The sequence below is a fragment of the Cheilinus undulatus genome, linkage group 20 (assembly GCF_018320785.1).
Source record: "Cheilinus undulatus linkage group 20, ASM1832078v1, whole genome shotgun sequence".
NCBI classification, from domain to species: Eukaryota; Metazoa; Chordata; class Actinopteri; order Labriformes; family Labridae; genus Cheilinus; species Cheilinus undulatus.
The window spans coordinates 11,345,388-11,368,329 of NC_054884.1; the positions used below are offsets into that span (position 1 = coordinate 11,345,388).

The 22,942-nt window shown below is 40.0% G+C and overlaps 1 protein-coding gene across 1 annotated transcript in view; it reads right to left on the minus strand.

The window, feature by feature from the left end:
- The window catches only part of grid2ipb (glutamate receptor, ionotropic, delta 2 (Grid2) interacting protein, b), a 75,662-nt gene that overhangs the window by 4,873 nt on the left and 47,847 nt on the right, over positions 1-22,942 (minus strand). The window contains exons 9-20 of the mRNA XM_041814959.1: positions 20,993-21,078; positions 20,608-20,758; positions 17,969-18,270; positions 12,658-13,422; positions 8,636-8,788; positions 8,136-8,223; positions 7,581-7,670; positions 1,799-1,995; positions 1,556-1,711; positions 1,384-1,470; positions 1,164-1,293; positions 712-830 (exon numbers count right to left, since the gene is read on the minus strand). Of these exons, the coding sequence (XP_041670893.1) occupies positions 712-830; positions 1,164-1,293; positions 1,384-1,470; positions 1,556-1,711; positions 1,799-1,995; positions 7,581-7,670; positions 8,136-8,223; positions 8,636-8,788; positions 12,658-13,422; positions 17,969-18,270; positions 20,608-20,758; positions 20,993-21,078 (2,324 nt within the window). The remainder of the gene's footprint in view (positions 1-711; positions 831-1,163; positions 1,294-1,383; positions 1,471-1,555; positions 1,712-1,798; positions 1,996-7,580; positions 7,671-8,135; positions 8,224-8,635; positions 8,789-12,657; positions 13,423-17,968; positions 18,271-20,607; positions 20,759-20,992; positions 21,079-22,942) is intronic.

Genomic DNA, 22,942 nt, shown 5'->3' on the forward strand with positions numbered 1-22,942 from the left:
TTGTTGTCTGTAGAGTCTCTCTCATCTCAGCTGCTGAAGCTTTTAACTCTTTCAGAGTAGTCATAGGTGTCTTGGAAATGTTTTTGTATCCATCCCCTGACTCATACTTTTCAATTACCTTTTCGTCGAGTCGCTGGGAGTGTTCTTTTGTCTTCATGGTGTAATGGTTGCCAGGAATACTGATTAAGCAATGACTTGACCTTCCAGACACAGGAGTCCTAATACTACAATCAGTCAGTTATGCAGTCACATATTTCGCCCTACATATTTTTATTTAATTGACATTACTTTGTGGAAATCTGTTTTCACTTTGACATCAAAGAGTTTTTTAGTCTTTTTTTGTCAAAAATAAATCCTATTGACCATGATTGATTTATGAAAATCAATTACATGGTAAACTATCCAAGGGGGTGAATATTTTTTATAGGCACTGAAATAATAATCTTATTTAATGGTATATTATACCATTTGTATGCTGATGACATTCAGGTGAAAACTTCTTTTAATCCTGATGACAATGATAAAGTTACTGCTCAGCTGTCTGCTATTACGGTCCGGATTAACACGGATAAAACAGAGGTCTTTATTATTACCTCAGAAGACACTCCCTCCAAGGTTGCAAATCATATTGTCAAACTGTCTCAAGCTTGAGTTGTCTTACTCAAGTGTATATGATTGATATGTTTAATATACATGGGTCGGTGAGCTTACACTCATGGTGGAGGCAAAATGGTCCTCAGAGGTGGGTGAGATCTTCAGACAGGCTGTCCTGATGTCCTGAATGGTTGAGTGAAGATCACTCAGCTCTGTTGTGACCACCCTCTGGTTCACTGAATGAAAAATTACATGATGAATAACCAAAACAGATGCAGCTTTAGCACCTGTGAATGGTCTCATTAATGTTAAGGAGATGCAAGAAAATATTGGCATTCAACCAGAAGCAGTTTAAAAAGTGTAAATATGCAGATAACAACTTAATTCATCAAAATGGCATTCATTAAAACTGACACCTAAACAAACACAGCATGAATATTCATTAAACAAGAAAAATTTAGTAAATCTCTGTCTGTTGCCAGCTGAATGGATAAAACTCCATTCTTCTCCTGGATGATTCTCATGAAGTAAATCAGAGTGGCAGCTCTGCTGCTGTAACGTCATCATACCTTTGGCAGCCAGTGGCACGGTAGTCAGGTCTCTGGAAAAGTTGAGCAGCTCAGGGAAGTGTTGGCACAGAGACTTGGCCAGAATGTGGAGGAAGGTGGATTTCCCGTCAACTGTTTTGGTGGTACTCAGCTACAAAACAGACACAACACAAAGACTTCAAAACAAAGCTGGAGATGACTTTATAACGGCTTAACTACACATGTATGGTGAACGCTGTACCTCTGTGAGGAAATTGATCTTAAAACTAGTCGTCCTGTTGCTCTTGGGCTGCCCGTTGTTCAGATAATTCCCCATTGCGAGAACAAACTGAGGGCATAAGAAAAGCTTTGATTAACCACTACTTCCATGCACACTTGTAGCTTGAAGTGCCTCCCCTTCTATGAAAGTTTACCTCCAGGATTTTGGCGAGTTTCTTGCTGCTCCTCAGCTCTACTGAAGCTTTGTAGATGTAATCAAACGCCACCTTCATCTCCTCCGTTCTCTCCTGCAGGGTCATCTTAAAGTGGAGGCTCCGCAGACGGGTTTTATACTCAGGCACCATCAGCATCTGAAGCGCACAAAAAAAATCAATAAATCAAATGTGTTCCTCTTGGTTTTTTAAAACTTGACTCGACTCTTGTTTTTACAGGCGAACCTGAAATATGAACTGGTCGGGCTCGCTCAGTTTGGCCGGGTCCTCGTCAAACTGCTCGTACTGTTTGACCTCGTCATCATCGGGGGCATAGAGCAGCAGCTGCTTGATGTGAGCCGGCTCCAGCCTGTCTGTCGACATGTTCATCAAGATCTGACGCAGCTCACTGGTGGAGAGCTTCAGGTGGGCGATGAGGATGGCTGCAGAGGAGAGAGAGAAAGATGAAGAGGATTTATGCCTGTTTTTCCTCAAAGCTTTTTTTTTTTTTTTTTTACCAGTTTTGTCAGTATGGTAGAAGTTAACTAAGTCTTCACAGTAAAACAGTAAAAGAAATGAGCTATGTTTGATAGTCTTTAACAGGACTTAACCTACAAGCTATGAATCGCTTTATTCATTGCTGTCATGTCGGCAACAGGGGGCACAACAGGCACCCACAACTTGAGCAGCTGCTCCTGACTGGTCAGATGAATTTCTGACATGTTTGAGAGCAGAAGCACAGATTCTCAAATATCAGGGCATTTTTTCTGTGTAAACTGTTGGACAGTGTCTGAAATCACCATATATCAGCAGGCATGCCTGTTCAATGTGGATTGAACCAGAAGGAAATATCTGCTTTTTGCACTGTTTGGCCTCAGGCATGCCTACTGCTTAGTGATAAAACATTAATATTTGATACCAAACTTCATGTAAAACAGTTTTATTCTGGAAAGTTTGTGGTTTGGTTTGATTAGAATGAATAATTTCAGCAAAATAAATGCAGGTACATCAACTAGAATGGCCGTCTGAGGCGGGAGACCCACGCCTAAGCAGCGCCACCGAGGAACTTACGCTCCCATTGACTACTATGGTGTTCAAAATGTCAAGGTCCGAGAAAAAACGAACGGGTGCGCAGATCATCACCAAAATCTAATCGATTCCTCCCTGTCACTATCCCAATATTCCCTGAAAGTTTGGTGAAGATCTGACTTTCCGTTCTTGAGTTATCTTGTACACATACAAACAAAGAAAGAAAGATACGGAACCCTTTACATAACCCCCTGCCGATTTTGTCGGTAAATATGGGTCATAACATTGCTATCTTTGGTTGATTTAATAGAAGCTAAAATGATATCAGATAAAGAACCATCTTTTACTGAGCTGGGTCAAAGATCTAGATTATGTAGAAAAGCTGGCATCCCATCGCTACAGCAGACAGGGACATTTTTCATTATTTAGCTGCTAGCTGTGTTTGCTAGAGATGCTGTATGGGTTTGCATGTGAGATAGTTTGGGAAGGGTATCGTTTGGGTTTTTTTTCTGATACTGGTGCTTAATCAATACTTTTTATACAGTGCAAGTACCTAAACGGTGCCTGAATATATACTTTTGAGTGGAAAACAGAGTGCTGAAAATCACCCATCCACCCGGAGACAAATTCAGGGGTATACTCAGAAGTTTTTTGTCGTATCGGAGTTTCATCCACACAAAAATGGTGTTTTGGGAGGTCGTAAACACTACTTTTTGAAACCGGGTCCCAGAGTGAACAAATCTGTAAATGCTTACCGTTTCGTCTCCGTGTGGACAGCCATCCCCATCTTTCTTGAAACAGTTACATCATAGCATAGCCAACTTAAGCCACATGTGTGTGTCAAACCAAAACAACAATGGCAGATTGCAAGGTTGTGTTTGTGCTGCAGAAGCTGCTGAGCTTATTATGGCTTTTACAGCAAAATCTGATTCTCCTTTACAACCACTGAGAACAGCAAACACCAGATGTTCTTAAATCCACCCCAGAGAACAACCAGAAGGGCAACCAGGAGAAAGTATTGGGCAGTTCTCGGTAATCTTTCTTTTTTGGTGCATTTCCGTGGCAGTGTTACTGCACCATTTACAGGCCTGGCAGATATACTACAGTGTTTTCAGTCGGTTTTAGTGGTTCCATGCTTAAGTGGACATCTCCTGTGTTTATGGGAACTTTTTCAAAATGAAATGGAAATACATCATTTTCGTCTCTATGTGTATAAGGCTTTAGACTGTAGCATTTTCTTTTTAAATCTGAGAGGATCGTATTTCTCTTTTGTGGGCATGGCTTCAGCTCATTCAACAAACATGCCCAAACTTTTCTTGGCCTCATTTTTCATGATTTTGAAGTTTAACTTTATAAACTTAGAGATGTTTTATTTGACTGAAATCAGACCTGGGGGTTCATATCACTGTGACCTCATCATCATCATACAACAAATCTAAATTTAGATTTAGCATCAGTCTATAGGGTCTTTGATATTGGACTGATTAGTCTACTGTGCAGACTTTGTTGTTTTTGCTGATACCAAACAAACTTCCACCATTATTACTGCTGCTGTAGACATAAACAGTTGCTAATATGTTGCTAATCTTATTGTCTCCATTTGTTTGATGCAAATGTCTGATCCCTCTTTCTGTAAGCACTGCACAGTCTCAGCACTTGAGTGCTCGAGGTTTCTGCCTGTTTAAAGAAGTTTTTCCTTGCCATTGAAACTTTGAATGTTGCTTAGTGCTGTTCTCATGGTGGATTTATGTTGTGTCTTTGTGAATTATATAAATAAGGGTATCGTCTAAATCTACTCTTTATGTAAAGTTTCTACATGAATAAAGACTTATCAAAAATTGAATTATTGCTTTTCTTGTACAGGTATTCTTCATACACTCAGTGTTTTCTGGACATCTAAGATATTAAGATTAGAAAGTGTGTCTTAAGATTAAGAAACAAGTTTTTAAGAATGTTATTTTAATACAGGATATAAACCACCTACATTTTAAAGTATTTTTATACTACTTTGAGATAGTGCAATAACATGAATTAAATTTTGTGACACCCTCTTACCGTGTAGTTTCTTTCTTATTAGATAATCCTAATAATGTGTTTTTATCACTTTATTCAAATCATTGTTGCATTTAAAAGCAACAAAGTCCTTGTTATATAATGATACCTATCAGTGAATAATTTTACATAAAGCAGAATAATAAAACAGAGGCTATTTTCTTAAACACTAGATGCAAATAGTCTAGCAGATCAAATGAGTCAGCCTGCCCCCGTCACCATGTGTTCGCCACTGCTGGATTTCAGAAATAAGTTTATTTTATAACACATAATTATGTGTTTTATATCAAATAGTCTGCTTAACTCATCTAAGCTGAAATAGTGTTATCAGCCTTAAATTATCCTGTGGAGAATTCACATTTGGATCCATGTTCAAGCTGGAATCATAATTAGCTCTAACATGAAGGACTGAACGCTGCTCATGTCTCTGCTTGTACTTGGAGTTATGGCTGTTGACCTTTCAGAGTCAAATAAGAAACAAAATCTTTAGTCTGTAGCTTAGTGCCGCAGTAGTGTGGTTATGACGTCTGACTGTAGTGTATAAGCAAGAAATGTGCATTGATTTATGGTTTTACAAATAATATATTCAATTAAATGTATGAACAAACCTTTTACTTTTGTTTTTAGTTATTGTTTTTAACATTTTCCCATTCATGCCTGTACTTTCTATTTTTAATTTGTTTTAAAATGTGTTTTAATGCAAGTTTTATTTGTTGTTTGAGCCTTGTCAAAGAATAATTTTTGTCACCTCTAGGGCAGACAATAAAGATTATTTATCCATCTATCTTGGCTACCACTGCCACTATTTCTCTCTGCATATTTATTTTTTGCATATTTGTCCACTTACATTTTTCAGATCATCAAACAAATTTTAACAGTAGACAAAGATTACCCAAGTAGATATAAAATGCAGTTCTTACATCATGATTTCATGTACTGAGGGAAAAACCCATCCAAACCTACTTGGCCCTATGTGAAAAGGTAACTGTCTAACCTTGTTAAACCATGAATTAACTGTGATTAATCACATTGTTTTGGAAAGCTGAGTTCTTGTTTACGAGCCACGCCCAGGCCTGATTACTGCCAGACCTGCTGAATCAGGGAATCTCTTAAATAGAACCTGTCTGACAAAGTGAAGGAGGCTAAAATATCTCCAAAAGCAACACATCATGCCACGATCTGAGGAGACTCAAGAACAGATGAGAACAAAGTCACTGACATCTATCAATCTGGAAAGGGTTACTGAGACATTTCCGAGTCTTTGGGACTCCAGTGAACCAAGGTGAGAGCCATTACCCACAAATGGAGAAAACTTGGAAAAGTGGTGAACCTTCCTGGGAGAGGCTGACCAATGAAGAGCACATCAACAACTCATCCAGGCTGTCAAAGGACCCAGAACAACATCTAAAGGCCTGTGGGCCTCACTTTGCTCAGTTAAAGTCCTTGTAAAGTGAAATCCAAAATTTGTGTCTTAACACACTAGATATGTTGGAATACCGTTGCTGTAGACATGTGAAAACACCAAGATCTATGTATGACTGAATCTGGAATTACCTTACACCTCTAATTCTACAATGATATAAAATCACCCAGTAGTTCATCTCAGTACAGTCACTGCCTTCAATGCATGTTAACAGACAGCTACAGCCAGCTGCATTTATTTTCATTGTGAGGTAAATTACTTAACTATAACAACCATCATTAAAAGTTTTAAAACAGAGAGATTTGTGCCAGAAAACTGTACATCTAATCCCCAACTTCTGTCACTCTGCTCTGGCACAGGGCCAGGCAGCTGGGCTCTGATCAGAAGCATTTTTAACATTTAGAAGATCATATTTCTCATGAGTGGGTTTGGCTTCAGCTCATCCAAACAACAAGCCTACATCATCCCAGAGCAGATTTTACTGCCTCATTTTCATGATTTTGAGGCTTAATTTTATAAAATCAGAGATGTTTTTCACAACTGAAATTTGACTTGGTGGTTCATCAAGCCTATAACAAACCTAAAATAGAGACTTTTTTATCACTTTACAGGGACTTTAATTTCAGTGTTCATGAGTCAATAAGAAAGAGACCAGGATCCTCCACAGTGATTTTAAAGACTCATAGCCAAATGCTTGCTTTCAGTAGTTGCTGCCAAAGGTGGCACAACCAGTTCTTAGGTTTAGGGGGCATTTACTTTTACACACAGGGTCAGGTAGGTTTGGATGGCGATTTTTCCCTCAATAAATGAAATAATCATTTCAGAACTGCATTTTAGATTTACTCTACTTATCTTTGTCCAATATTAAAATTTGTTTGATGATCTGAAATGTGTAAGTGGATAAATATGCAAAAAAGTACGAAATCTGGAAGGTAGAAAATACTTTTTCAGCACTTTATTCCACATCCAGGTGGACAACCACCCATAGTCAGTGTTTGGTCAGGGTAGAGCCTTTGAGGAAATTATTAAGGGTTATTGAACAGATTTTCTTTATGCCACATTCGTTACTGGCCAATCAGAGCAACAAGACAACATAATGTGAGCTCAACAGATAGCTAGTGGAGCCTTAGTGAATCAAACTCATGCCGAAGTCAGTCAGGAGAGGAGCAAAAACAGGTTTTCAACCAAGAAAAGGTAGTCATTGTTTACCAGCTTGCACAGGTAAACCCCACCTGTAACCATTGCCTCATTCTCCTCAAATGATGCTGATTGGTCCGCTAATTCTCAGACCTGGCACAAACATTTCAGCTTGAAGCTTTGCAATATGGATCAGCCTGATGACAGACAAGGAATCTGGCCATCCATCAGATTTACAAGGCTAGTCTTTAAGATAAGTATCTAGCGAGCCAGTCTGGCTCTTTGTATTCAGTATTTTGCCAATAAACTAATATATGGCAAATGTTCTATATTGTTTTGCTGATGTCTCACATGCATATTTCTCAGGTGTGCTGTTGTGCTACTCACAGGCGTTGTAGGCCTTCTTATGCGACAGAATCTCCACCATGTCTTTCTTTTTAAAGTTGTCTGGCAGGAAGGCTGGCTCTGGAGGGGACACTGATAATTTCAACAAGAGTGTAAGGAAGGGTTCTCCAGGCACCAGGGGTAACACACGCACACACTTTTGCACCCACATACACATGCACACAGTGGTAGCATGACAGGTTTGTAGCTTAATAACGCAGCTCTGCCAGGTGAGTCTCTGGAGGTGAGAAGGTTGCAGACAACAAATATGTGTTCTTTTCCTCTGGCAGAGCTGTGTTATTACTCAGATCTGTCATGAGAGGAGACAAACAGGTGGGTTTGGTGCCGTATGGAGAATGGAAGTGATGAACAGGTGAATGAAGCAGCTCCAAAAACAGGCTATGGAACACATCATAACTGTGAAAGCACAAATAAAACACAAAATGTGAGCAGATAAAGACATTTTTACTGTTTTTTCTGCTTGGTGGAACAGCGTCCATTGATATAAACATGACACAATATGCTGTAAAGAATGATCATAAGTATATAACTACTTACTGGGTCTGCGTTGAGTCCCAAAGTGCAGGTCAAGGTCCAAGTACTTCACCATGTCAGTGAGCTTGTCATACTCTGAATCCTCCCCAAGCTAATCAAAGACAAGGACAAGGACTTGGTAAAGTGCTCCATGCAGATGCAGTCAAAGCTTGAAAAAGCCACCTAAATATCTTTTTATACACACAGAGAAAATCCTTGTCTGATAGGGTTGTGAAGCAGGATGAAAGAGTCGAATATTATGGTGGATTTGAACAGATGAGATCCACCATACTCTGTTTACAGAGACTTTTGCCATGACTCATCAGAGACACAACACAGCTGATGAGTCGCTCTTTCCAAATATGGATCAAGAAATGTAGGAGGGGTGAGAATATTCACAGCCGAGGCGTGAACATTCACAAGTTATCTTTTTACTGTATTTGCTGTCTGGGAGATTCTTCAAGCAGAAGTCGTGCAAAGTTTTTGAATCCTTCTTCATTTATGTAACAGATATAATCTCTCACCTGACCCCATATGGTCCCCTCTGAGTTCTCCACCTGCTCCCAGCGCAACCTCTTCACGCTCATGTGGTTGGTGTCTGAAGCACTGGGGACTGAGCTTGGCAGCGGAGGTGGGTCACACGGAGGGGGCAGGGGTGGAGGAGGGGGCGGAGGTGCCTTGGAGATGAGAGAGAAACAGGATATTTGTTGCTAGGCTTTTAAAGTCCATGATTATTTATGTAGTTGCAGATTGAAGCAGAGATACAAATTCCGAATTAATCATTAAATCTTTTAGTCGAAGCCCCTTATTCACACAGTTACACTTCTAAGCAGATAAAATGTGGGCAGTGTCGTACAAGTAAAATCAGTAGGCACTGCTGTAACAACTGTCCATGCATGTCGCCTTTATTCACATTCATTGTCCACTGATAAGAGCAATCCATCCTGGTACTTTGCCCAAACCATGCCAGCCCTAGTTTATCAAAGTAGTATAAAGCACGGTCATTATACCCAGGACTTCATTCAACAGCTCAAATGTAACACAGTGTTGCTAATGTAAATGCCATTTCATATTTATTGCAACATATGTGAATTCTACTTATCATTGTGAAAACATTTAGATTTTTTGTGCAGCCCTGAATCAAACTAGCGTTCAAATAAAATAGTCATGAAAAAATATCTCAGAATAGACTTTCTTTGAGTTTGTGACCTTGTGGCCTCTTTTGAACTGAGCAGTTGCTCAACAAGAGGCTAAATTATGTTCAAAGATGTTCTTTTTCCATGGGGCAACCGTGGCTTAGTCGGTTATCTCTTAACCAGATGGTTGGGGATTCAATCCCCAGCTCCTGCTGTCACATTTCGATGTGGTCTTGGGCAAGACACTTAACCCTAACTCCCACTGTAGCATCAGAGCCGTGTGAAAGTGCATAGATGCTTCTATATGGATTAGTTAATACTGATAGTCACCCTACATAGCAGCCTTCACCATCAGAGAGTGAATGGGCTACCTCTACAAATGTGTTTTAAGTAGTCTGAGGACAGGAAAAATGCTATACAATCATTTACATAAAATATTATATTTTAAAATTCTCTTGCAAAACTCTTCTGTCTCTTCCGCTACATCTATATGTCCTCACTTGAGTCTTTTCCTAGTGTCCTAGTCCCTCCCACCAGAGATTTCGAGGAGAAACACAAGGAAACAAAGCAGAGGAGAAAAGACAGAGGAAATTTGGTTTAAGATGAGACATCCATTGCTTCACACTTCCACCTGAAGCAATGTATGATTACTGACTGATATCAATCAGCTGATTTAATTCTACGCACTGTAAAGTCCAATAAAATACACACCGTTACAATGTCTTGTATCTGTATGTGAGATTACAAACATCTGTATATGAAGAAAAAAATGCAGCCAATTAAACACATGCAGACCATTTCTACAACACACAATTTTATTATCAAATTTTTTTATTGATTAGTTTGTATTTAATAATAACAAGAGTGTGACTCTGTACTTTATAAACACATAACCATCTACAGTTTCTGGCACGACAACACTAACACACCGAACATGTCTACATGCAAACATCATAGTGCCCCCTACTGTCAACAGGAAGTGACTCAGTTGAACTGATCAAGCTCAGATTTTCATAGAAAGGCCTTAATTTTTTCCAGACAGTCTGGCTGCAGACCACTCATTACTAATCTCTGACGGCCATACTAACAGACCGCACATCTGAGACGCCGTGCATCTCAGAACATAAATACATGCTAAAACTTCCAAAAACAGAATCGGTTTACACTTTTCATTCGCTTCCTTCTTCTTCTTCTATTACCAGTACTTAGCTTTCATCTGAGATATGAGGTGTCTCACATAAAGCGGTCTGCTGGAGGGCTGTTTGAGTTTGACAGTCTGCAGCCAGACCCCTCTCCAATTTTTTTTACCACAACACTGACATGTCTTATTAAGGGACGTCTCACTGCTGATGATGAGCATTTCAATATCTCACCAATTTTCACAGGAAGTTGGCCTAATTCTGATATGAAACATCTGATTTGCTTCTGATTTGCACTTTTAGCATGTTAGGACTTAGCCTTTAAAATACATATGTGAAAATTTTAGAGTACTTTCCTACCTTTATACAATTTGTACATAGTAGGACTTATTTATTGTTCTCTATAATGATCACTAGTGTATTTTTTTGTACTTTGTCTTGTCAGCTGTGGTCCTGTCAGGTGTCTGCCCTGTTTATTGGGACTTTTATGTATGTTTTGTGTCAGTTTTAAGTGGAACAGATGGAAATTAGTGACTCGCTAAATCTGGTGCAACCACAATTTCAGTTGCTTTGTATGGATGATCAATGTCATTGCACACTGTCCCTTGATAAATAAATAAACTAAACTAAACTAAATTTCACATGTATGATCAAAGTTTGCCCCTCTACACATTTAAATGTCAAGTTCATGGATTTGTTGTAGTGTCACCTACTGTAAGATTCATTAGCACCAGTTTTACATGATACTTATCACTTCTACAGAACAGAATCTTCTTTTGTCATACTGCCACCTGCTGTTGATGGCCAGTACTACCTCATATACAAAGTTCCCTATGATCATTATTTTGGATTTGATGACAGTCCTGGGAGGGGCTACATGCTCCCTTGCCGTGCTGCAACACACCACACGGGTTTGCTAACACCCAACAATTCTCATGCACATGCAGTTGCAACACATCCTGACATGCACTGACGCCCCTCTCTCTACAGTCTCATAAACGGGAAATAACTGACAATGAAAATAAAATATTTCGTGATTTTTTTGATTTGACAGTGAATTAAAAAAATCAGATATTAAACTCTGATACACTATTTACATTAAATTCATTGAAATTGTAGTCAATATTTATTTTTCATCATTCATTTCTAATGTTTTCTCATGAACGCACTCACCAGACAGGCCCACCTACTCCAGAAACTGATGGATGTCTACAATTTGTTAAGAGTCCGTTGTGTCTGTTCAGTGTCCATTTCAAAGTCAGTTTTTGCTCAGTTATTAAACTCCAAGTTTTTCTCAGGGCTGTTGCACCACTACGTCCAATCAATGATTGATATCCAATAAAGTTGTGAGTCTTCCAGTTAAGAGATTTCCAGGAAGCCAGCTCTTGTGTATCCACGCTTAACAGTCCTCATCTCTCCCTCCTTTATCCTCAATATACTGTCCCCCAAGTGGCTTTAGAGCTGTGTGATGATCCTCATTTAAAAGACTTGAAATGCACCTATAGTCTCAGTCCCATGAGGCTATACTCAGGTGATACAGCCTCTGGGAGCAACAGTTGTATTTTGGAGCATCCAGTGAAGCCGGCAAGAAGGAATGAAAGTTTTTTGTTCTCAAATTCCCTTTTTTCTGTGTTGCCTTTGTTTACAGTCTGAATTTGAACTTGAGATGCCACTATTGAGTTTTTAGTCAAGAGGCAAGCTCTTTGAGAGGATTGCACATGCCGAAATCTCTCTGTAGAGATCATTCAAGGGTAAATCTGTCCACTGATTGCTTCCAGAATTGCTGCAATTTGTCAGTCCACTTCTTCAAATGGAGTGTTTTCTTTCATACAACCAAAGCCCACCGCAGCACTAGAGGATGATGATGCTGAGTCCACAAGAAACCACAACACTTTCAAAACCAAAAATTCAATCCTCTGTTGAATTCTGCTGTTTTTATGTAAAGTGTAAAAACTAATATTGGATTGACCATGACATCAGCATTTTTCCAATAAGAGGAAGGGAAGAAGTTTAGAGTTTAAGGGGAAAAAAGGAAGAACTTAATAACTACAGCAAAGACAGACTTGTAAGCATATTTCTGGGGAAGAAGAAGAAAAAGAAGAAAAGGAAGAAGAAGAAAATTCATAGGGGCACACCCCATGTACAGAGGCTTCAGTCCACTCTTTACCCCCATATTCCTACCCTATCCTCTGTCCTGCCTCTCAAATCAAGGCATAAAAATCCCCACAACAAAGCTTAAAAAAAGAAGAAAAAGATTCATGGAGATGGTACCTGTTGTGTTGGGTGCTCTGGCCGTGTGGTTTCATACGTTTTCGTGTGACCAGGGTGGCTGGAGTGCGAGGTCGAAGTCTGGGAGAGCAGTGTGGATCCTGTGGACACTTTGCTCTGACACTTGGACGGGCTGTGATCATTCAGGGATGGGGGCAGTGGGCCCTGGTAGCTGTGCTGGTGGTGGAGCTGGTGATGCCTCTGCAGGACCAGTTGGCTCGATCTCAGCGGCTGAGGAGGGGAGGGCTCAGGGGACGGTTGGAGGATGGGCTGGGGCTGGCTGAGCTGCCTGGGGAGGTAGCTGGAGCGGGACGGTTGTGTGGAGCGCAGGGTGGAGGAACCCAGGATGGTGTGCACGGTGGAGTGGCGGTTGGAGGTGGCCGGGAAGCGCTGGTGAGCAGCCTCTACTTCCTCTCTGGTGGGGAGGACTTTGTGGAGGGGAGAGCGGCTGGAGAGGATGGTCCTAGGAGGGGGCGGAGGAGGAGGGATGATGGGGTGGTGCGGGTGGAAGGGCATCCGACTGCGGGGGACATGCTCAGGGGAGAAGCGGACGGGTGGAAGGGGGTCGGTAAATTGCACAGGAGGCGGTATCAGAGCCTGGAAAGGTGGTGGGGGCGGGGGGCTTTGGGTGGGAGGGGGTGGGATAGGTTCAGATTCGGAGGAGTAGGTGGGAGAGGAAGCCTCATCGCTGCTGCTGTGCTCCTCACTGCTGCCACTGCTGAGCCGTCGGGGCCTGAAGCTCAAGTCCTGCTCTTCCTGGAAACTCATCTGCAGGAAGGACAGTAAAGTTAGAGTTGATAATTACAAGTTTTACCTCCACTGACTAAAATACAGCTGTCTATCCATAAAATAATTCAAATACATTGTGGCTACAACAAATGTTAAGCTTTTTATGTACATTTTTTAATCTGAAATCCATATTTTTATGTTCTGAAGGGGTAAAAAAGTAATACAAAAAATAACAGAAAATGTAAAAAATCTGCAATAAAAAGCAGAAAAAAACCCTGCCAAAAAAAAAAGAACATTCAAAAATAAAAACCTACTAGTATAATTGATCTGTAAATACATGCACTCACTTATCACAGTTTTCAAAAAATGATTTGCAACCATGTTTCCAAAAAGTTGGGACTATTTACAAAATGAAGCAAAAATTGTCAAATGGCAATCATTGAAACCCCTCTATTTAACTGACAAAAAAACAGAAGCAAAGCATGAGAAATTTCCTTGTTTTTGTAAAATGTATGCCTAATCTCAATTTGACCAAAGCAACATGTTTTAAAAAAGCTGGGACAGTGTTTTTCTAATTTTGCATCCGTATACTACATCGCATGATGGATGTTTTGAAAAACCTGGAATAGGTCCGAAAAGTTCATTACCACACTGTTTTAAGACTGGGTGTAAGTTTTTTTTTTTACTGAATAGTTTTATTCTGAATACTTATTTAGTGCAAAAAAAGCAAAAATAATGTATTGATCAACAGGTCCGTTGACAAATGTGGCACCCTGCAGCATTTTTAGCAGAGTTAGCAGAGTATGACAGGAAAGGTGTGACAACATATTATAAAAATAAGACAAAGCCACAGACCTTTCCAATATGAAGCACTTAAGACTAGATTGGGAACAAAATCGTCCTACCTGAGCCCATGCACAATCCCTCTGGGCCTGTCCTGGCCTATGCATTACCATTACCAAGTATTTGAAGTTGATATTTTTTATTAATCCGCCTGTTACAAAAAAATTCTGAACAACAATCCAAAGCTGGCTTAGCAACAGAAATCTGTTCATGTGCAGTATTACAGGCTGGCAGCACCACTTTTTAACAGCTTTTCTCCCTCATTATGTCAAAAACATAATTCAATGAAAACAGTGGCCTAATGTTCCATAAATTTACAGCTTGGAGTGTAATTTTCAAAAGACTTCTTAATTTAAGAAGTGTAAATAGTCAAAGACTCAGAATCTAGGTTAAATAGTGTTGCTGCTAGGACCGACAGTCCCCTCAAGTATGAAACAGCCTGGGCCAGATTGGAAGGCCACTCTACATAGCAGCTTTTGCCATAAGGGTGTGAATGGGTAGGTGTGACCTGTGGTGTAAAAGCACTTTGAGTAGCTCCAGTCCATCAGTTTCAGGATGCTGATATAATTTTCTAAAGCCATCAAAATTTTTCAATCTTCACATGAAATCTAATCTGTTATTTTGAGTCAAGTATGGGGTTTCAATGTTTAGCAAATCATCTCTTTTTTACACCTCTCCAATTGCTATGGAAACAGAGTTGACTATGAATGATGTATTATTTGCTGTTATCCAAATGAGTGATGACAAACACTACATGTTTCTTAGATGATTTAATGCCAGCTATTATAAACTTAGATTTCTACTCAGTAATAAGCAGATTAAATGAGGCTCTACAGTACAGAGTGTCATGGTTTACTTACAGGCACCCCTCTTCTTCTGAACCCATGATAACCACCTTGATATATCTGTTCATGTGACACAAGTGTTCATTGTAGCGCACATTAGAGCTGCTCTAATGTCAACATGCAAAACTACAATGTTTCTACGACACTCTTATGCCATTCTACCTTATCAGTTTTATTATAGCACCAAGAACTTTCAGTTTCCTTGAGCTAACAGGACCAGTGCAGCATCAGCCTGCTTCTTATGTATCTGTAACTGCAGAGCTGGCCAATAAGACAGGAAATTATGACTCTGTCCTTGATCCAAACAATATTTAGAAATACAAAGTTTGTAGCTGTGAAGATGAAAATAGTCTAACTGGGACAAATAAAGTCTGCCAATGATTTAGGCACGATCTTGACTATTAACAGCAAAATTTATTTAAAACCTTATATTTTTGGTATTCACACTATTCTTTGCTCCATGGTACCATGTGTGACTAATGGGTGTGAATTCTGTTTATTCATTTTGTCAAAATTAGCGGTGTGTCACAGGCATCCTTCCATCCATTTTTCTTTTTTGGTGTGAAAAACAGATAATGCTGGAATAAACTGCTAATTGTTTATTTGTTAGGATCTCCTTTAGCTGTATCCTAGATCAGTGTTTCCCAACCATTTTTCCTTGAAGCCCGCCCGATATGTACCTAACAAAAGTGGAGCCCCCCCAGGACCCAAGAGAGAAGAAAAAGTGACACAATGCTGTCAAAAATCAACTTACTTTTGAATTGTTTCACTAATAAAAACATAAAAAAGGCCTATGAATGCTTTTCTTATCTAAAGACCCTTGTATAAACTACTTCATAACTGCTTTATTATGGTTTTAGTCAATATCTGAAAATCTAATTTAGGCAGCCTCAGAGCAGACAAAGCCTTGTGCCCTGTCTAAGATCTTTGGCGGCTCCCCTTGGGGGTCCCAGGCCTCAGGTTGGGAACCAATGTCCTAGAACACAGCTAATCTTCCTGGGATCCACAAAACCAAACAGCTAAAGATCTAGAACAATCTTAAAGTGTATATGAATGAACATAGCCATTCTGACGTTGTTTATTAGTAGAGTACGACCTTGAAAATCATAGTTTGGCATTATTGTGTTTAACTGACCTGAACTACTAATACACACGAGTAGGTCTTCATACTGACTGACTGACTGGTTCCCACTGTTTGTTGACCAAGCCTAAAGCATACCCTATTTTTCTGTTTTACTCTAAACGTGATGATAAATTCACAAACTGAAACTCATTCAGGTCAAAAGTAGACCTCAAAGTATCGACTGAGGCCATAAACTGTTCAGAAAAATGTTTTCTGAGGAGATAAATCAACATAAAAGCAGTCAGATGGCAAAGACTGCAGGTTTAAGGCACTTCTGCTTTAGTTTCCTTTTCAAACTTTGAAACTGCTGTTGAACTTTATTGCAAATCTGTAGTCAATACCACAGGGTTAGAATCCAAACTTCCAATCTGCACAAGTGCATCTGCTCATGAAAAACCAGACAGCTAGAAGGAAAAAGTGCAAAAAAAGGTCTCTGCTCTTCACAAGATCCTACTGCAGAGTCACTTAAGAGACAGGCTAGTGCCACATGCTTGCAAAGACATATGCATTTCAGATTAAATAGTAAAAGCTGCTAAAACTATTGGTTACAACAAGGTAGGTCACAGGGTTACAAATCCATCTTATGTCTAATAGTTTGTCTCTTTCCTTGTTGATCCTCTAGTTAGAAAACCTAAACATTTAAATTCATTTCAAGAAGCTTTATTGGCATGGAAAACATCAGTTTGCATTGCCAAAGTAGTTCAAATTAAAATTAAATTAAAATTATGGTTAAAAAAAGGTGGTAGTCATGGTGTTTGAGGCTCACATGCTGTGCCACAGCATTTGCACACTGTTGCACTTCACCACCTACCTATGGAAGCTTCTGTTCATCATTTGTACAAGTGGAAAACTTGACCTAGTATAAAGGACAGGAGGTAGAAACTGTAGCTCTGTTTCTACCTCCCATTGGCTGCAGTGGGTGCACAGTCTTTCTTAGATTTGTCTGTAGTGTCCTCTATGTCAAGATTGTGCTCACCGTGTCTGTAGAACCACAAACCTATCTTAATTAGCTTGTAATAGATGACCCTCTCTGTGTAGCCATTTTGCTAAGACAGCTGACATCGCTGCAGCTGCTGAGTCATTTCTGCTCAAGTTCCTTGTCACGCAACAGGGCTCCTTGCCGGCCCACAACATCTTTGCAAACCTACGATTTGAAAACTGCAGTTTGACACATAGCGATTTAATCTGCCCAGCCCTAATCTCAACTGCCCCAGCTATCTGTAGCTAACACATCTCAATCATACCCCATAATGATGACCCATGACCTAAGGGTTGCCCTTTAAGAATGAACACTGCCATCACTTTGTTATACATTTCATGTTTTTACTTGTGCAGTCAACATGTGAGGCCAACTCAAATTAAAAGCCTGACTTTTAGAACAACTTTAATAACCTAATGTACACTTCTTTAGTTTGCTGCTGCTTTCAGCAGCCACAAGCTCAGGTACTCCCAGGAAGCTTTCCTTGGTACAAGTACAAAGATGAATCATATCATCTTTAATAAAGCTTGACAGTTTAGTTCCAACATAATTCATCCTTCCCACACAAAAATCTGTGATTCACCACCAAGGTGGCATACAACTGAGCTATTAGTGAAAAAAAGAAGTCACAGCAGTTACTCAAAAAAGGTGTCATGGAGCAAGGAATATATGTATAGTCTACAAAATGTAAATTATAGGCTTTACACTGGAGAATTCTGTTAATAACACTACAATAATTACATATAGATGCTGTATTTCTGAATATTCACAGCCAACGTTGAGGGTCTTCCTTACCTCTTCATAGTCATTCTCCCCGGGAATGAAGTCATCCACCAGAGTGACCCTGTGGCCGAGCTGCTCGCTCAGAGCATCCAGGAACTTGTCCGTGTCCCGGCTGCGAGGCGGGCGTGAGAAGGTGAACAGCTTCTTGCGGCGGTTAAGCGTGTTGGGACCCCCATCAGTGGGCTCGGGGGAGGCCGGGGGGCTCTCCAGGCTGACGTACGGGTTTGAGTCTACGCTGCTCTGGTGGTGGATCTCATACACAGGAGTCGGTAGAGGCTCCTTCCAGGACAGGGTGAGGCCAGATTTACGACTTCCTGAGGAAAGGGAAATCAAAGATGTCTGTCATCAGCGTGGTGCAACTGTGCAACGGCACGTGACGTTCAGATCAAGATTCTTTAATTGGTTTACTTTTCTTCTAATTCTGCTTCTTATTCCCTTGAGAATTCATGCGTGATATTCTTGGTCATGTTGTCACCTTGGGGTTTCTTTTCTTTGAAAGGTTACCATGGCAACAAAAATATAAACTGCAGGCATGTATGCATATGCAGTGTTTAAATATAGATGAGATCCTAAACACATTAATAAAACAGTGATTCTTTTGCTGTGTTCATGTCAGATGTAAAGAACAAATTTAAGTGTAAAAAAGTGAACTAAACCTTTAAATGGTAAGTCTTACATACCTGTAAAAACATTAACAAAATATATAATGAGAAGTAGGTTGTTGAAACCAGATTTTTTTCAAATTTAGTACAATTCTAGTAAAATGCAGGGATCTTGGTACCTCTTCTGATTCCTCAGCAACAAAAAATGTAAAGTCTACGCGCTCAGTATTGGATGTTTTCTTTTTTTAATAAAAAATGTAGGAAAACTCCTGCATGCAGTCTTAACTGCACAGATACACTGGCAGTGTCTTATTGCATAACGTTGCCAATATTTTTGTACAATTTTTTTGAACACACCTACCCATGTTAGATTATGGCTGAATATGTCAGTGGAGCTGTGATTTCTATCAATGCAGCGGTGCTTTCCAAAACTATTAATTGTTGTATGAGAACCAAGATTTTATCATTTCATATGTGCTTTCCAATCAAGTATAGATAATTTTGACAACATCTTAAGAGAGGAAAAATTTCCATTACCTCGATACTTCAATGATACATGTTTTAAAGGATAGATCACTGATATAAGGGACAGATTTTAAAAGGACCTACACTTAAAAAGGCCTGCCTAGAGTAATGGTTGGAAAGACTTGTAAATAGTTCTAGATGTGAATGGATAACATCAGTGCACATTCATCATAACAGTAGTGTCTGTGCTAGCCTAACATGAGTCTTCTTGGCCTGATTCAGATAAGATTTTGGAGCTGGCTGAAAGAGAGCTTATTGCTTTGGTCAAAGGAGCGAGCCAGCTCCTTCCTTTTCTTCTCATTTCTTATTTTTGGCATCCTGATGTTTTTTAAGGTGCTGGCAAGGCAAAAGACAGTCCAGAATGACTGGCTTCAAAGTAAAGTTCAATGGACTGGACCACTATGTTAAGGTTTAAGAAAAAGGCTCATACCATTCCAAGGAAAGGGGATTTTACATTTGAAAAAGCTACATTTTTACTTGAGCATGAATATATAAGGATCGCCTTTTTACTGCTATAATAATTGGACTATCTAGGTTAATTTAGCTTGTCTTTACTTAAAGTAGGGTGGACCATGTTTTCACAGGCCTTCAGCTTCACTTGATGAGGAAGATGAATTCTTTTCATGTCAGCAAGATAATATTTTGTAACTTTAATTCTTCATTTATCGAAAGCCTCTGATCATTTTCTTTTATGTCCTGGTTTAACGCTTTGTCCATTAAGGACAAAACCAGCTTGGATAACATTGTTAAGGTCTGCTCCTAGATCATCAGGCAGAAAGATGTGTGTTCCCTCTGCGAGATACAGAGGGAAAGAGGAAGGCAATGAACATTATTTGCCAACCTCTTCATATTTCGGTTAGTGAGTTTACTGTAATGCCTTCATTACCAGGTAGTTGTCTGCATCTGGATCTTTCCTGGGACTGAGCCCCACAAAGCGATCCATTATCTCTTATGGGTGACCTTTACAAGGAAAACTGTCTAAACTGCAAAACAATGTTTTGATACTAAAATATCTGCAGACATATTTATGAATTTCAGATATTTTGGGAGAGTTTCCGTGCATATTCTTATAATGAAAAACAAGAAATTACAAGTACTGGGTTCCAGGGCATCTATTTTTGCTGTCATGGTATCAAGAAAGCATCAGTAACATCGGATTTTACTAGAATCACATCAAAGTTTCAATTTATGGTATTCTGACAACCCTAATAAGAAGGTTGCAATGTTTGCTGTATGATGATCCAGCATTTTCACTGCATTATCCAATCACATCTACATTTTTCCAACTTAAAAGTTTTAATTCAGAGCAATTAAACCATGAGATGAACACAGCATCAGTCATGTGACATCAAGACCCAAAGTTATGTATTTTACAGTCCTGGAAAAAAAAAAAAATTAAGATGACAATATTTTCATCAGTTGGAGGTGGAAGTCTTAATGACACATGATCTTTTCATGAAAGCATGAATGCAAGCATGTTGTGTGTGCATTGAGTGTTTGGGGTGTGTGTCAGTCCCAGAGTACCTTTGAGAGGGGGGAGAGTGAGGGGGGAGAGAGGGCGCCCGTAGCCCTCAGTCTGTCCCGGGCCCTCTGGCTCTGCTGGGGGGCCACCCTGCAGTGGTGGACCACCTTTCCCTGCATACAAAGTCTCCAGCTCCGTGTACACACCTGTCATCTACGGGTGGAGGCATGATCAGCTGGTTAGCACAGAGTCACATTAGCTTTGAAGGTCTGCTGGTTTGAAGAGGGATTTGTATGCCACAGGTTGACTGCAGCGACAGTTAAAATTTAACAACATTACAAGCAGACCTTCAAATGATGTGAGGCCAGAGAGCACAGAAAACATAACTAGCATTCATTATGCCAGTTTGTGTGTAGCAAGGCGCTGAGAAGCTGCAGTTATACGTACAGGATTGAGGTCAGGGGACTCAGGGAAGGAGGTTCCGTCTCCTGACTGCCTCTCCTCTGGACTCCCAGATTCATCCACATGAATCCCTAAAGCACAACAAAGCATGAACAGTGACACATGGACGCCTGTACGCCTCCTTCTTTCATCCACTCCCCACCAGGAGGAGAGAGGATGAAGAGGAGGAAAGCATGGAGAAGCAAAATACTTAAAGCTTGGCTCCTGGAGCAGGAATTAGCAATGGAAATGTAAAAACCTATACTTAAAATAGAGGTATGGAGTTAATGTATGAGCTGGAGAAGCATGTCTTTGTTTCTCCTGCTGAAGCACAGACAATGTACAACGGTCTACTGCAGGCTCTTAAAGTTAGGCATTTAATTTCCACCTGGGAGCTGACCACTACTGAGCAGTTCTAACAAAGTCACAAGGGGTAAGCTGCCTAGCTCAAGGAAAAGTTTGTATGAATAGGAAATGAACTGCTTAAATAAGGTTATTTTCTGTGTCTTCTCAGATTCCTCAGATTGTCTGGGGAATCCAACCAAAACAAGATGCAATAATCCTAAATACTGAATAATAAATGAGGAAAAGACTTAATATAGTAAAGCAGCTGTCATACTACAGCTTTAGGTTTTCCTTCTACCAGTAATTACATATGAAAAATTATACTTAATGTATGATAATGAATCATTTATGCCAAGCAGACAACTGCTAATGTTTAAAAATGAAGCCACTGTGAAAGTGCAAAAACTGGAGTTCCCTGAGTGTCAACTTGAGGTCAGTTACAAAACCAAGAAATCTCCTCAAGAGCTTATTTTTTTAACAAATGAACTAACAGGTTAACAACCTGTTTGGATGACAATACAGCTAAGATTTTTGCTTATTTAGGCATTGTAAGGAGCGTTAATGACTGGTGGCAAGATTGTCACCATAAAACATATTAAGCATGAACATATTCCCAATGAGATCACTGGCTAATTTCTGACGAGGCACCCACACCCACACTGACCCTCAAATTCCACATACTCCGTCTATACAGCTCACTCTGCAGCAAATCGCTCCCTGTCTTGTCAATCTTTGCTATTCCAAACCTGCAATCTAGTCCATCTCAAGTGCAAACCAGAAGCAATGCTCTGTTTGCATCTGCTAAAGATATGCACCTGGTCCGTTTCTAGCAGAGGCTGCTGCCATAACCCATCAATACCTACACAGTGGTTTTAAAAATTATTCACCCCCTTGGATGTTATACCTTTTCATTGATTTTATAAATTATTCATGGTCAATGTAATTTGTCTTTTTGACAAAAAACAAAAAAAAAAACGTTTTAATGTCAAAGCAAAGTAAGATCAATCAAATAAAAGTGTGTAATGTAAATTAAGTGACTGCATAAATATTCACCGCTTTGGCTGCAATCACAGCACTGAGGCTGTGTGGATAGGTCTCAATCAGGCTTGGACATCTGGACTGCTGAGAAGCATCCCCACAGCATGAAGCTGCCACCACCATGCTTCACAGTGTGAATGGTGTGCTAAGGGTGATGTGCAGTGTTTGGTGTCCACCAAACAGCATTTCTTCTGTTGGCCAAAAAGCACCATTTTGGTCTCATCAGACCAAAGAACTTTCTTCCACTTGACCATGGTGTCTTCCACATGCCTTTTGGTGAACTCCAATCAAGACTGAATATGAGTTTTCTTCAACAGTGGCATTTTTGCCACTCTCCCGTAAAGCTTTGACCGGTGAAGAACCCCAACAACAGTTGTTGTATGCAGAGTCTCTCCCATCTCAGGTGCTGAAGCTTGTAGCTCCTTCAGAGTAGTCCTAGGTGTCTTGATGGTCTCTCTCACTAGTTTTCTTCTTGCACGGTCACTCAGTTTGTGAGGACGACCTGATAGAGGCAGATTTGCACATGTGCCATATTCCTTCCATTTCTTGATGACTGATTTAACTGAACGCTGG